We start from the raw sequence: 16,523 nt of genomic DNA, 5'->3' as shown, positions 1-16,523 counted from the left end.
ATATGCCCATCTCTTTACATAAATTTCTTACCATCCTTGTAATGATCACAAACAATAACTATTATCCTCATGCTGCAGATGAGAAAGCTGAAGCTGAAACAGGTTCACAACAGCAAGCTCAAGATCGAAAGCTACTAAGTGCCTTATCTGAGATCGGACATCAGCCAATTTGTTTCTCAATTCTGTGAATTTTCCATCCTACCTATCAGGTAGAAACAATCACTGTTTACCTATTATAAAACCCAGAGGCAATACTAACAATAATCATGACTTCCTATCTCCAAAGTTGCACAAAATAAACACATAATGATTAAGAAGAATCCTAGAGCTTCTTACTCTGGCTAAGATGGAGAACAGAAGACCAGATAGTCTCTTCTGGCTTAAACAGATAAAAAATAGATAAAATAGATGAAACTACAGTTTTCAGACACTGGACAGCAGGAAAGCAGGAAATCCTGCAGATCCAAGAATCTCAAGGACTCTCACACAAAAGAAACACGAAGAAAAGGACATTAAGGTGCACCGTGATGAAACTGTTCAAAAGCAGTGAGAAATCTCAAAAGCAACCAGGGAAAAAAGGCAGAGGAGCAAAGATAAGAATGACAACAGATTTCTGGTCAGAAACAATGCAAGTGAGAAGACCGTGGAGCCACGGTTTTAGAGTACTAAAAGAAAACAGTTGCCAGTATGTTTTTCAACAACAAAGGCAAAATAAAATACTTCTTCAGACATACAAACATGGAAAGTTCCACAAAACTTACAAAAAATGCTGAAGAAAGTCTTTCAGGTAGACAGAAAATAATACTAGGTGGACATACGGATGAGGAGCACTCAGAACAGTAACCATATGGGTAAATATGTAACAATTTTTCTTATTATAGCTGACCCTTTAACAACAGGGTCTGAACTGCACTGGTCCATGTATATGCGGATTTCTTACAGTACTATAAATGTATTTTCTCTTATGATTTTCTTAATATGATTAGGATAATAGGAATATGATATGATTTTCTTCTCTCTAGATTATTTTACTGTAATAAACAGCACATGTAACATACAAAGAATGTGTTAAGTGATTGTTTATGTTATTGGTAAGGCTTCTGGTTAATAGTAGGCTTTAGTTAAATTTCTGGGGAGTACAAAGTAATACGTGGATTTTCAACTGTGCAGAGGTCAGTGCCCCTAACCCCCACATTGTACAGAAGTCTACTGTATTGAAACCTCTTTAATATAGCATTGACTGTTAGAACAAAAATAACATTGTACGGTGAAGTTTACAGCATGGAGAAGCAAAATACAGGACGCCAACAGTACAAAGGCCTGGCAGGGAGAAACACATTATTCTAAGATTTGTACGCTATACATGAAGTGGTATTTTATTACTTGAAGGTGAACTGGGATATGTTAAAGATGTATACTATATACCTTCAATAAACTACTAAAAATAACAAAACAAAGAGTTATAGATAAAAATTGCAGTAGGCCCAATACTGGCCCCACAAAATGCCCACATCCTAATCCCTGTGACTATGTTATTTTATATGGTAAAAGGACTTTGCAGATGTGATTACAGATCTCAGAATGGGGATATTATCCTAGATCATCTGGGTGGACCCAAAATAATCAATCACAAAAGACTTTAAAAGAGTGAGTCAGAAGGATCAAAGTCAATGATAGATGTGGAAGTGAGAGGTCCATGAGCTAATGAATGCAGGTGGCCTCCAGAAGCTGGAAAAGGCAAAAAAAAAAAAAATTCTTCCCTGAAGCCTCCAGAAAAGGAACACGGCCCTACTGACCTTCATTTCAGACTTCTTATCCCCAGAACTGTAACAGAATAAATGTGTGTCATTTTAAGCTGTTGTGTTTGTGGGAATTTGTTACAGCAACAATAGAAAACCAGTACACAAATGGACATGGTCAGATTGGTGAGAAAAAAAGCAAGACCCAATTATATGCTGTCGATAAGAAATCGACTTTAAATATGAAGACATACAGGAAAGGATGAAATGGACATTAATCAAAAGAAAGCTGGCATGGTTATGTTATTATCAAAGTAGATTTTAGAGGAAAGAATATCACCAAGGATCATGATGATCATTTCATAATGATAAAGGAGCCAATTTGTCATGAAGACCTAACAATCCTAAATGTTTATGCACCTAATAACAGTGTTTCAAAATAGATGAGAGCAAAACTGAGAGAACTGCAAGGACAGACCAACAAATCTGCACTTAAGAGATTTCAATACCCCTCTCTTAACAACAGAACAAATAGGAAATCACTAACAATACAAAAGGCTTGAATAACTCCAACTTGACCTTACTGAAATTTCCATAGCATCCAATAGAAGAATGTATATCCTTTACAGCAGAAGGCATATTCTGCATAAGGAACATTTACCAAGATAGATCATGTGTTACACCATTGAACAAGTATAAATTAATTTAAAATGATTTTAAGTCATGCAAAGTAAGTTTTCTTATCACAATGGAATTAAGTTAAAAATCGGTTAACAGAAAGAGATCTGGAAAACAAGCTAAATGATACACTTCTAAATACTCTAAGAAGTCAAATTAAGAAATTAAAAGGGAAACTGGAATTGAAGGTTTATCTGGAAATTCTCAACTTCTTTTAGAAATCTTTCTTTAGGTATAAAATCTCTAAAAAAATTTTTTTTAAGTAAATCAGTATTTTGAATAAATGAAAACGAAAACACAACACCTCAAAATTTGTAGGATTGTACTCAGGTTGTATTGAGAGGAAAATTATAGCACTTAACATCTATAAGAAAATAAGAAAGGCTTCAAAGAGAAAACCTCAGCTTCCACCTTAAAAAAATATAGAAAGAACAAATTAAACCTCAAGGAAACAGAAGGAAGAACATAAAGATTTCAGAGCAGAAATCAGTGAAATAGAAAACAGAACACAAGACAGAAAAATCAATATCAAAAGCTTTTTTTTGTTGTTGTTTTTTCAGAAGATCAATAAAGATGACCAATATGTAGGGAGACAAAATACCAATATCCGGAATGAGAGAGACTTTATCACCACAGATTCAATGGATGGTTGGCTTACCATTAGAAAAAAAAAAAAAAGATCAATATAATTCACTATATTAACAAACTAAAAACAAAAAAAAAGCCATATGATTATCTCAATAAACTCAGAAAAAGTATTTTTGCAAATACATTATTTAAAATATATATATATTAAAAAAACAAACACCACAACCTCTCAGGTAGCTAGAACAGAAAGGATCTTCCTCAGGCTGAAAAAGGAGATCTAGGAAAAACCTACAACTGACATCATACGTACTGGTGGAAGTCTGAATGCTTTCCCTCAGATCAGGAATGGGCAAGGATGTTTAACTGTGCTGGAGATTCTAGCCAAGACAAAAAGAAATAGCAGCAAACAGACTGAAGTGGAGGAGGTAAAATGGTTTTTATTATAGATGAAATGATAATACATGCAGAAAATCCTAAGAAATCTACAAAATAGCCACTAATAAGTGAGCACAGCAAGGCTGGAGGATACAAAGTCCACTCCCAAAACAAATGATATTTGTACATAGTAGCAACAAACAAATGGAAACTGAAATTAAAAACCAATACCAAGTATAATAGCATCAAAAAACAGGACATAGTTAGGGATAAATTTGACAAAAGAAGTGTAAGACTTGAATACATTGAACTGTAAAACACTGCTGACAGAAATTAAAGAAAATCTAAATAAATGGGGAAATATACCATGTTTAAAGATTAGAAGCCTAGATCATTAAGATGCCAGTTCTCCTAAAAGTGATCTAGAGTTTTAATCAGGCTTAAAACAAAAACAAAAACCAAAAAAAAAAAAAGAGGAAATTGATGATTTAATGTTAAAACTATATGGAAATTCAAAGAACGTAGAATAGCAAGAACAATTTTGGAAAAGGCAAGGCTGGAAGACTCAAATTACCTGCTCTCGAGTCTTACTATAGAACTACAGTAATCAATACAGGTGGTATCCATGAAAAGAGAGATCTAGAACAATAGAAAAGAGCTGGAAGTCCAGGAACAGACCAGTGTACATAAGACCGGCTGAGTTTCGACAATATTACCAAGCCAATTCAATAAGAAAAACAATTTTCAACAAATGATGCAAAAAAATGAACTTCTACTCCCACCTCACACCACATACAAAAGGTAACCCAAAATGTATCATAAGCTTATGTGCAAAATCTAAAACTTTAAGACATCTAAAAGAAAACATGGAAATTCTTAGTTCTTGTTTTGGCCATTATCTTTAACATAAGATGCAAAAAGCATCAAACTCAAAAGGAAAAACAACTGATAAACTTTACTTTATTAAAACTAAATTTTACTCTTTGAAAGACACTGTTAAATGTCTAAGAAAATGAAAAGGTAAGTCACAGCTGAGGAGAAAGAATTACAAAACACGTAGCTGACAAAGAACTTGTATCTAAACTACATAAAGACCTCTTACAATGCAATAATATGAAGACAAAACAAAAAATGCTCAAAACATTTGCACGATTGCCCAAAAAGATATACAGATGGCAAATAAACACACGAAAATATGCCCAAAATTACTGATTAGGAAAATGCATATAAAAGCTACGTTAAGACACTGTAAGATACTGTTATACACTCGCTTGGATGGTTACAATTAAAAAGACTGACCACACCAAGTGTGAGAAGCATGTGAAGCCACGGGAACTCTCACGCACAGCTGGTGGGAATGATAAATGGTACAGCCACTTTGTAAGACAGTTTGGTAGTTTCACAAGAAGTTTAACATACACCTGCCATAAGACTCGGACATTCCACCTCCAGCTCTTTACTCAAGAGAAATCAAAGTATGTACTCACACAAAGACTTGCACGTGAGTGCTGATGATTGCTTTATACGTAATTGCCAAAAAATAAAAACAACTCCAAGTCCACCAACTGGTGAATGGATTTATAAATTTGGTATATCCATACAGTGGAGTACTAACTAGTCAGCAATAAAAAAAAATTAAACTACTGCTAAATACTGCAACATGGATTAATCTCAAAATACTCATGCTCAGTAAAAGACATCAGACAAAAAAAAAAAACACACATACTGTATGATTTCATTTATATAACATTCTGAAAAATGGAAATTCCCTATATTGACAAAGCAGATCAGTGGTTGCCCTAAGACAGGGAAAGGGAAGAGGGAGGGCTGGATTATAAAGGAAAATGAGGAATCTTGAAGGTGATGAGTGTTCATTTTCTTGATTACGGTAATGGTTTCATGAGATTATGTATTTGTCGAAACTCAGTAATCTGTACACTTTTAACAACATGTGCAGTTTACTGAACATTAATAACTCAATAAAGTTGTAGAACAAAGTATTCAGTGCAGTAAACCCTCCATATTGTTATTAATATACAAAATCCTTAAAACAAAAAATGAAGAACCCAGATTATTTACTTCAAGAACATGTTATTTGTGACGTTATCTCCAATTCAGAAACGGGGGAAGATTTCAAGTTCTTTGAGGTATTAAAAAAATCTCACTCCCCTCCAAAGCAGAGACAATTGGCTCAGCCACAGAAATGTAACAATAACTAAAAAATAATAAAGACCTCACCCCCCCCCCCCCCAAATGCATAATCACAAGAGAATGCTACAATATTAAGAGAAAGAAACCCTGAATGTCCAATGCTGGTTCAAGGAGGTGGGACAAAGCTCCAACATTCCCACAGCACTAGGGATTTATTTTCCAGTGATCCAAAGGAATAACCTTTCTCCTCTACCTCTTTCCAGATTAGCAGTCTCATGATCAATCTTTAATTAATAGAAATGCCCAAGGCACAGGGATAATAATTTAATTGATTACTTATATCGAAAAATATATTGCATGGTTAACTAAGTATGAGGCATTCATTTAATCCTCATTACTATCCTACAAGCAAACTGAGGCCTTGAGACATAGTTACCTGCCCAAAGTCATACACCCAGTAAATGGTAGAGCCTGAAGTCAAACCCAATCTGATGCTGCAGTCTGTGTTCTTTAAACACAAAGCTATATTATAGTACTTTCACATATCAGACATGTTTTTTACCTTACAACATGCTGACGGTGAAACCTGTATGTTAGTACTGTGTTAGTAACTGTGTTAGTAACATACTACTGTATTTAGTAAGATCCTAAGATGCCTCATATATTAAGATATAAGATGCCTTATAAGTAAGACGCCTTATATAGTGAGATATAAGATGCCTTATAAGATCCTAAGATGATATTATAAGAATTGGATCAAGACACAAATGACATACTTTCAGCTAGAAGACATTTTATAAATTATTACAATTTCTTTAAAAAGTAATTCTATTAGCTCAGAAACCACTAAAATGGAATCCTTTAAATAGATCACACATTCTGCCTTTATTCATTTTCATGATTAATTTAGTACCTCTAAATGAAAGTGGTTTTACATATTGAAACCTTCTTTACAGGAAAAAGAAATCTATGTGATATTTTAGTACCCAACATTTCTTTTTAAGGCAAATTCTTTTCCTGCATATAAGACACTAAGAATTAATTTTGCTTCTTCTACAGAAACATGTAAGACAAATACACATTTCTTGCAGAGTAATTTACCTTGAAACAAATCTTTGTATTCAGAAAAAAAGGTCACAAAACTTTTTAAATAACCAACGCCACACAATTATTCATTCTCGCGATTAAATGATCTCACCGTCGTGAGATGAGCCCTGGGTCTGGCTCTGTGCTGACAGTGCAGCGCCTGCTTCAGATTCTCTCTGCCCCTCCCCCGTTCATGGGCACACGCACGCGCGCCCTCTCTCTCAAAATAAATAATTTTAAAAATTGACACATTTAGTTGGCTGATTAGATAGACACATAAAGTCAACCTTTTATTTTCCCATTTAAGACATTATTGAACACCTGCTATATGCCAGGCACTGTTGCATGTGGTAGAGATACAGCACGGAAGGGAACACACAAAAATCTCTATGCTCTTTGCACTACATTCCAGTACATTCCAGGCGGGGGGGGGGGGGGGGGGTTAGATAACAAATAAGAACATACAGAAAATGTATCCGATGATGATTAATCCAACGAGATAAATAAAACAAGGCAGGGGTTAGGAGTGCAGGGGCTGGGGCAGGCATTTGAAAAGAGAAGGGTGTAGTTGTCTTTTAAACAGCCCCTCTTTGCACATCTTTTGTTGGGATCAGAGAGGAGAGTATGCAAATTAAGGTGGGGATGAACAGAAATTTGATTCACCCCCTTGCCTTATGAGAAAGAATTGTACATAACAGATGGGAAGACTGAGGGTTAGGAAGTCTCTTCAAGGGCAATAAAGTCCAAAGAGTATTCTTATGTCCAGAAAGGGCTAGATGAAAAAATCTGAGGGGCGCCTGGGTGGCTACCGACTCTTCATTTCAGCTCGGGTCATGAGCTCAGTTTGTGAGTTCAAGCCCCACGTCAGGCTCCACACTGACAGCCGGGACCCTGCTTGGGATTCTCTCTCTCCCTCTCTCTGCCCCTCTCCTGCTCATGCTTTCTTTCTCTCTCTCTCTCTCTCTCTCTCTCTCTCTCTGTCAAAATAAATACATAAAACTTAAAAAGAAAAAACCTGAAGGGAATGACATAGTGTGCTTCAGCTTCTTTTTATTATCTCATGATCTCACTGAAAATAAAATATTCCCACTTTCACTTCTGAGATGCAGACAGTTCTTGAAAGAAAGTAATTCAAAGCAAAAAATCAGTATTAAATTCCATATTTGATCAAGGAATACGCACCATATGGCAATCCCAAAATAAAGTTATAAATCGAAAACCAATTCTGTCAAAAGTATAAAAATTAGATAAAACTAAATTTTATATAACTTTTTAAAGCAAAAACTAGATGTAGCCAAATAAAATCTGATAAATAAAAACTCCTTTAAAAAAAAAAAAAAAAAAAAAAAACCCATCGCATGCACACAAAGCCCTAGATTTTCAAACAAACTTCCTCAAACTGTTCTGGCAGAAATTAAACGTTTTTCAATTGTTGCATACACAAGCATTAGGACGTACCAATTGTAAACCAATTTGTCTCTTGTATGATAGTAATAACGCAGATAACTTTATTTTTCGGTTACACTCAATAAATTGCTACTTATCTAAGCCAAAGGCTAACGACTCTTCTAAACTTTTAGAATTACAGAGGAATCAAAGTTCCTTAAGCCATTAAGTGCCCCCTGTGAAGAATTCCCTTTACAATATCCCTGATATAATGGGTTCCGCTCTTTGCTACCACTTAAAAAAATGTAAGTCCCACCTTATTTTAAATCCACATCTGCCTCCCTCAATTCTTACCTGTTTGTATGATTTTTTTTTTTCTAGAAATCAAAATAAGCGATCTTCTTCACTGCCACCTTTCACAGGCAGCTCTGAATCCCCTCACTCAAAGATCCTCTCCTCGGAAACACGCCCAGCTCCTTCAAATATTTCTCATATAACAGCACCTATTGTTTCATTTCATTCAAACCTCATGTTAATTCTACGTGCACAGTGGTACCACTTCACTTCTTTGCCTAAGAAATTCTTAAGAAATGCCTAAGCTTGACAATTAGTCTCCTTTAAAAGAAACCTCGGTTTTCTCCATCTTTTGCTTATAGAAAGGATTTTCTGAATCTAAATGAAGTTCTCAGAAGTCATGCCAATAGAGGGGTCATTATTGGCGTTAATTATTTTCCTTAGTTTTGAAGGAATGGGCCAGAACATACATGGCTATTAGATTAAAAAAACAGATCACACAAAACTAGGTTAACATTAATACATAAAGCAGGTTTATTCAAATAGTGGTCAACAGACCATGTGGGGATGCTTGTTAGAAATGCAATTCCTGGACTTCTCCAGACCATAGAATCAGAATCTCTGGAAAAGGATCTGGAGATCCACAGTTTGAGGAGCAACCTACACAATCTTTGGATATACTGAGGTTAAAGAATCATGGACTGAAGATTTCAATTGGGTTTTTACCTCCTAGAAAAGGCATTTTAAGTCTCTCACCTGTAATCCAGGAATAAATCGACTATCCTTTTCAACCACCAGAAGTTCAGTAACATTGGCATTGAGAATGGATCTTGTGATTCCCCCTGGCCCAGGGCCCACTTCATAAACATAAGCATTTGTCAGATCACCAGCTTTCCTTACAATTTTATCTAGGAGAGAAAAAAAAAAGTTGTAATTATCTGGACAAATTTCAATGTATAGAAGTTAACAAAAAAATAATCTCCACAAATTCTTATCAACCATGACTCAACTAATCCTTTACACCATATTTATTTAGTTATTTAACTCTTAGCCTAAACCAATAAACATGTAGTGGCCATCCAATATTCTACCACATTATAGTTGAACTGTATCAGTCCCTTAGGAAAAACGGGATTATGACAAAACTTCCTAACTTAAATGTAGTTAAACACTGTATTTTCTATCCATTCCTCTGCCAAACCAATCAATTCCTAACAACTGACCAGCTAAACCATCTCTCTACACTTGCCAGGTACTGAATATTTGAATAAGACCAGTTTCACATTCAGAATTTCTACTGCTCCCAGTTATAAATTCAAAAGCAAAAAGTAATGGCAGTCTCCTTTTTACTTATAGACATATAGCTGGTCAACATGGCCATAGCAACAAGTTCCTAGATCATAGGATTAGCAGAAATTTACAGATTCTTGGTCACTTTTCTGGAAAAAGCTAAACTTATACCTGGAAGTTTTTTAAACTTTGCAAATATGCAAATTGATATGGAAAAGTTAATGTTTTGAATTAATCAGCCTCTTCAAGTAAGCAGATATTAAGAAATCATGAAAAGGATTGTGGCAATCGATCATCACTTCCGGAATAACATACAATGGGCTGGTCTTACTGACGGAGATAATAAAATCCAAGTAACTGGGGCTCCTGGGACAGTGGGAACTTAGCCACTGAAAACACACCAGCACTTCTCTGCAGTGTTCGCTGGGATTGTATAGTACCATTTTTGTAGGCTTAAACGCAGTAATAGTCTTTCAACCATCCAAAAATAGTTTGCCTTCTGACTGGCTGGGAGGGAATTAGTACACATCCCCATCCATTTGTTTTAGGTGGTTTACAAGCTTTCTCCCACGCATCTCAACAATCCTTCCAACACATTAAGAACTACTATCCCAATTTAACTTTTCATTTGTTTCATTTGGGCAAGGTCATGTAGAAAGCAAATGGGAGAGAAGGGACTCCAGCTCAGGTGTAAATTCTAAAGCAATCCTTCCTCCATTACAGACCAACGCCCTTCAGAGGGTACAGGGATGATTATTATCCCTTTCAGAAGGAAAAGGCGTAATGAATTCAATATTCTCATTTTTTTTTAATGGAGAACTAGGATGGTAGGCAGGTCAGGGGCTCTGCCCTCAAACTTTTCAGGCACATTCAAATACAAATGAGTATCAAAGAGGCACTGTCAGTTGACCAAGCATCTGCTCCCACCAGAACTTCCCACCGCAGACAGGTACTTTAATCTCTTACTCTGGTTCCCAGAGAAGAGGGAATAGTACCTAGATTCCAGAATTTATCCCCCGGGAGAACAAAGACTCACATGAGATACTATAAATGAAGAATTTTTTTTATATTAAAAATATAAGATCCGGGCACCTGGGTGGCTTGGTTGGTTAAGTTTCGGACTCTTGATTTTGGCTCAGGTCATGATCTCATAGTCGTGGGATGGGGAGCCCTGAGTCTGGCTGAGCATGGAGCCTGCTTGGGATTCTCTCTCCCTCTTCCCTGCTCATGCTCTCTCAAACATTTAAAAACATACATACAAAGATCTCTATTTTCAGCCTTGAGAACGGTGCTTTATGTCTATCATATGTGACTAACAACTGGCAATGCTGGCTCTGGTCATTTCTAGGACTAAAGAATTTTAGAAGCAGCTAACCCTTTATCGCTCTGGAAGGAGGGGCCCTCCTCCAATTAACATAGGAGAACCTGAAGCTTAGTTTCTACTGGCAGAATAAAGACTCCACATCCCCGTTATTGTGCTTTGTAAACTCTACTTCCTTTAATTGAAAGTGAACTTCTTGAGTAGGATTCGTTGATCTTTTTAGCTCCTAAAGGGGGCCAAATGGAATATCAGTATCTCGAATACTCTACTGCAACAGTGAATTAGTGGACACATTTGTAAGACAGGTTAGTCTTGCAACCTCACCTTTTAGAAGTATCGCTAAGACACAGGAGCGGTGGTTAAACGCATGCATACGTTTGTCACCAGACTCTGCACTTCAAACGAGTTCATTCGATGGCACGTGAATTTTACCTCACAAAAAGCGACTTAAAATCAGGGACGGGAACAATGTAAACCCACTAAAAAACGTAAGCCCCTTGCGGAAAGACGTTGCCTTGTTCACTCCCAAATTGCACTAGCACAAAGTAGTCTGTTTGACGTGTATTTTACTGAATAGTTGCGCCCCGCGGGTTTTGCATTCAACAAGTAAGCGTTTAAGTAAGTAATCCCATGAGCGACCCACTTTCCGACGTGTTCTCGAAGAACTCCCCGCACTAATTGAAATTCTAACTTCGGACTGCATGAAAATCAAACCTAGTGTTAATGCAGCAAGACTCGCATTTCCACAACCGCCTAACACGATACGCGACCCCTGCCTCCCCCAGGGTTTGCTCGGCGTCTGTACCACCTGCTTCCCCTGGCCCACGGCAACCCCCCGGACACGCCATTCCGCGAGCAAACAACGCATTCCACGCGTCTCCTGGGCGGGGCTCCGGAGTTCTTTAGCACAGAGCGGTAGAAGGACCTGACCTAAGGCCCGCTGCACACTGCCTGACCCCAGATACCCGCCCGCAGGATCCGCGCGCAGACCCCCGGCCCGTGTCCCCCAGGGATGCGGGGAAGACAGCCGGGGAGCACTGAGAAGACAGCCACCTGTCAGCCTCAAGTCCAGGAGAAAATTCTGGGATAGCTGCTTCACCGCTTGCAGCCTGAACAACTTAATGATTTCTCGAATCGTGGGCAACGGCGGAAGGCGGAAAGTGCTCAGCGTCCCAGAGGCAGCCATAAGGCCCCGCGAAACCACCCAAGCCGCTTGGCTAGTTTTTTCACGCTGTTCTTAAATCGTCGGGGAAGGGAGAGGGAGGTGGCGGGAGTCTGGGAGCGTTAAGGCCCGCCTCCGAGCCCGCCTTCCAGCCCACCTCATTGGTCGGATGTGCCTCGCCGGAAGCGAAGAGGGCAGACAGGAAATCCGGGTGCACCCAGAGCTCCGGCTCCGCGTCTAGCTAAGCGCGGTGCAGGCTGGGTGTGCGCTACTTTTCCCTCGGCGGGCGGGGCCTCTCCCGGGTGGGAGGTGGCCAGAGCGGCCCGCGGAGGCGGGGCGAGGCGGGGCCTGGACTGGAAAGCGCAGGCGCGGATATGAGGATGGGTGGAGCCCCGCACACGCCGTGGTGAATTCTGGAGGGTGGGCGTGCCTACTTTCTCTGTGGGTAATTGTGGGAAAGCCAGTGATTAGAGGCAAAGCTATTGGTGGCTAACAATTCTCTTTTATGGTGGGTGGTTTTAGAACCTTAGCACTGCAGGTGCCGGATGGCAGGTTTCTAACTTCTCTCAGCCTTAGTTTTTTCATCTGTGAAATGGATATATCTGCTTAAAATTGCAAGCACTAAATGAGAAAGTTGCCCTGTGTGCAGATTCAGAACATAGTGCAATGCATGGCATACGGTAAGCCCGCAATCCATGGTGGTCGTTACTATTGTCATGATGTAGCAGATGAAGGCGACCCAGAAAGTTAAAGGGTTTGAACACAGTACAAAAGTGAGAAGGCTAGAAGTAGAATCCAATTCTTCTGACCCTTCTAAACATATTCTGTCAAGGAGGAAAGCCGCCTTGTTGAGAGTTTAGGAAGTCATGTATATTGAATATCGGTTTTTGAGCCTTTCGCTAACAGTCTTACATTACTAGTCTCAGGTCAGAGAGGAGGAAACAAAAACGTAGGTGATATAAATTAATTGATATTCACAAAGCTAGAAAATTGTGGAACCCAGATCCAGGGACATGTATGGTGGCGGTTCTTTCTAGTCCTCTGCCTTTGCATTGACTACCAGTTGCCACTCCTTGTTTACTTTCCCAGAGCTTTCTTATTGCCCCTCCGTGCTCCAAGTATTGCAGTCTCTTGCATAACCGGAAAGGTAAGGATGAAAAGGAAGGGAAATAAACGTGACAATACTAATAATAGCTAACATTCCCTGAGGTTTTCCAAAAATACCACGCTTCACAGCTGGGTGCTTTACAACTATTATCCCATTAATTGTTACAAAAGATAAAGGCTTAGAGAGGTTCAGCAATTTTTTTTCCTAGGCTGCATAGCTAATAAGTAGTGGAATCAGGATTTGAATCCACAAGTCTGTGTCCAGAGCCTGCTTTTTAAGCAGTGTAGTCAAGGTAGAGAGATCATTTGACTTGCCTTGAATGGTTACATCTAAGTACAAAGACTCAAATCTGAGTTTTGTCTTTCTATTATAACAGAAAAAACAACAAAGCAAAGAAAGACTGAAATCTCTCTGCTAGATAAGAGAATTTAGCTTTTCTGACCCTGGTTTTGCAAACTGCTGCATTGACCACAGTAAATCATAACATTTTTTTTTTTTTTTAAGTTTTCAGAGAAGTAAGCTGAAAATCAAGCTAATGGAAAACCAAATAACTGGGAGATGATATGAGTGAAATCAAATGAATGGAATTTCCATTGAAGTCTCAATAGAAAACCCAAACAACTACCTTCTGTTACAGCAATATTAAAAAGAACTGTGAGATAATCTGACATACCTCCTAGCTTTAGAAAATTGGGAGGTGACTCTCAAAGAGATAAGGCAGTTTGCCCAAGGCAGCATAGAAATGTAGTTTGGAAGCCTAAACTCTTGATTCAGTGTCTTTATTTTCCACAACATACCGTACCTGGGAAGACATTCGTTCACGGTTACATTAATTATTTCATTTAGTCCTCAGAGTGTTCCTATGTGAATGAAATTATTATCCTTATTTTACTGTTAAGGAGTCATTTGACTTACCCAGGATCACACAGCAAATTGTAGAAAGAAGATTTAACTAGAGTGTTTTCTTTTCTGAGTTCTGATTTCATGGGCCACACCCCTCAAATATTAAATTATTTTTAAGTTAACTAATGTATGTTAATTTTATAATGTTATTTAAAAACAATTTTTTTAATGTTTATTTACTTTTGAGACAGAGAGAGAGACAGAGCATGAGCTGAGGAGGGGCAGAGAGAGAGGGAGACACAGAATCCGAAGCAGGCTCTGGGTGTCAGCGTATCCAAGCTGTCAGTAGAGCCCAGCGTGGGGCTCGAACTCACGGACTGTGAGATCATGACCTGAGCTGAAGTCAGACGCTTAACCGACTAAGCCACCCAGGCGCCCCTATAATGTTATTTAAATAAATGGAATTTGAATCTGAGTATAAGCTTAGGTTTACAGTTTTCATATGGTTATTTAACTAAAACAATTACAATAAATATATGCAAAGCTACAACATCAGTGCAAATGATGTTAAATCAGGGTGTTAAATCACTGCTCTTAATGCAGACTGGCAAGATTTTGTTCTCTTAAAAGTTCAGCTTACTAAGGTTATGGTGTGCCATGTAATGATTTTCTCATCAGTTTTCTGGATCTACATTACCACCAAATCTTTGCTCAGAATTGTTGCCCACGTGCCTTGCCTTTCTCTTGGAGGAAAACGGAAGCTACAAATTAAAGTCCACTTGTATCGGGGGCGCCTGGGTGGCTCAGTCGGTTCAAGGGCCGACTTCAGCTCAGGTCATGATCTCGCAGTCCGTGGGTTTGAGCCCCACATCGGGCTCTGTGCTGACAGCTCAGAGCCTGGAGCCTGTTTCAGATTCTGTGTCTCCCTCTCTCTGACCCTCCCCTGTTCATGCTCTGTCTCTCCCTGTCTCAAAAATAAATAAAACGTTAAAAAAATTAAAAAAAAAAAGTCCATTTGTATCTGTTTTCATTAGCTTGGAAACAAATGAAGCTGAATTACTTGGCACAAATACTATCTCGAATATGTATATTGCATGGCAGTTGCAAGGAGGATATTCCGATGATCTAGAATGTGCTCCATGAACTTTTTAAAAAAAGATTAACACCAACATAAAAACACAAACAAAATTAAAAGGAGTGAAAACACATTTACATGGAGAATTTGTGGATTCCTGAGAATTTATCCTCACATCCAAATAGGAGAATTCCTGTCCTAAGCATGCTACATTCAGCAGTCAGCATTTCTGAGGTTACATGCTATTATTTTACAAGGCAGTTTCCCAAGTTATTTCACTTAATTCTCATTTCAATTCTGTGTTGTAGGTTTGCAAAGATATTAGATGAGCACCATTATGGTGTGGGTAAGCATGACGCTGAATCTCAAACTCTGATCTTCTGAGTTTACTCTGCTGTTTTACCTCTGGCGTGTGTTAAATAATTGTTGAGCTGAATTTTTAAAATTCCATTTTAGGAGAATCTTCCAAGTTTTTAATAGTTCTTGAGATCTCATAAATACTGATCCTCAGTCCTTTAATTTTCAGAAAATTATGCATAACTCCCTGCAAAGCCTATGAAATCAGCAGGGGGTGTTTTAGTAGTATATTTCACATATTAATGCAAACGGTTTTATCCCTTAAAAGAGAAGTATGCAGTTTCATCAGTTTTGAAGCTTTGAAGTATCTGTTTCATCTAGATATAGATTTTAACATGCTAAAATATTATAATTAATACAGAAATTACTAGCCCCCCCTATCAGTGAAGATGAAGAACTACAAATGATTCAGACCAAACTATAATGCAGAATTCTAATTTTCATAAATCCCAGAATGGTTATATAGGAAAACCACTTATTATTTTAGCATTCATATTAATGAAAACGCCTATGTGACTTTATTTGGTATAAGTGATGTAGTGTCTATTTATAGGAACAGTGCTAATTCCAAAAGGTGGTGGTTTTACAGTTCTCTGAAATAGACTTGAAAGCCACAAAGAGCAATATCTTTCTGCCGTGTGGGAATTTTCAGAGAAAATTAAATGCGGCTCAGAATTACCAAACTGAACTTTACAAAATGACTGTGATGGCATGTGAAGTGCCCTTTTCTGATTGTATTTTATAATTTCACATAATATGACTCAATACAACTCAGTGCTCTTGAGAAATATTAACGGCTGCATTTTGTACATAGGTTTTTTTTTTTTTTTTTAATGGTTGTTTGATGCCCACTGTTCACAAAGGAATCTAGTGACCTATGTAGAGGAAAGAAGGAAATACACGATAATTCTGAACAGACCAAATGCTTATTCTCTGGGGATAGAAGCAGGGCATTGTAGGGCAAGCAACACCGGCTAATTGCCTGAGGGAACCATGTAACAGTTACACTGTTTTTAAAAATACAGTGTTTACCACTATTCTGGGCAGTATTGGAAAGCCTGCTGATTATC

At 38.1% G+C, this 16,523-nt stretch overlaps 1 protein-coding gene across 1 annotated transcript in view; it reads right to left on the bottom strand.

The window, feature by feature from the left end:
* TFB1M (transcription factor B1, mitochondrial) overlaps positions 1-12,192 on the bottom strand; it is a 64,872-nt gene extending 52,680 nt beyond the window's left edge. The window contains exons 1-2 of the mRNA XM_019412651.2: positions 11,962-12,192; positions 9,054-9,205 (exon numbers count right to left, since the gene is read on the bottom strand). Coding sequence (XP_019268196.2) covers positions 9,054-9,205; positions 11,962-12,094 — 285 coding nt within the window. The 5' untranslated portion in view covers positions 12,095-12,192. The remainder of the gene's footprint in view (positions 1-9,053; positions 9,206-11,961) is intronic.
* Positions 12,193-16,523: the final 4,331 nt, after the last annotated feature.

This window comes from Panthera pardus, unplaced genomic scaffold, assembly GCF_024362965.1.
Source record: "Panthera pardus isolate Hobbes unplaced genomic scaffold, ASM2436296v1 HiC_scaffold_17, whole genome shotgun sequence".
Taxonomy (NCBI): Eukaryota; Metazoa; Chordata; class Mammalia; order Carnivora; family Felidae; genus Panthera; species Panthera pardus.
Note: the sequence above shows the minus strand (reverse complement) of the source record. Positions and strands in the feature narration are given on the sequence as shown.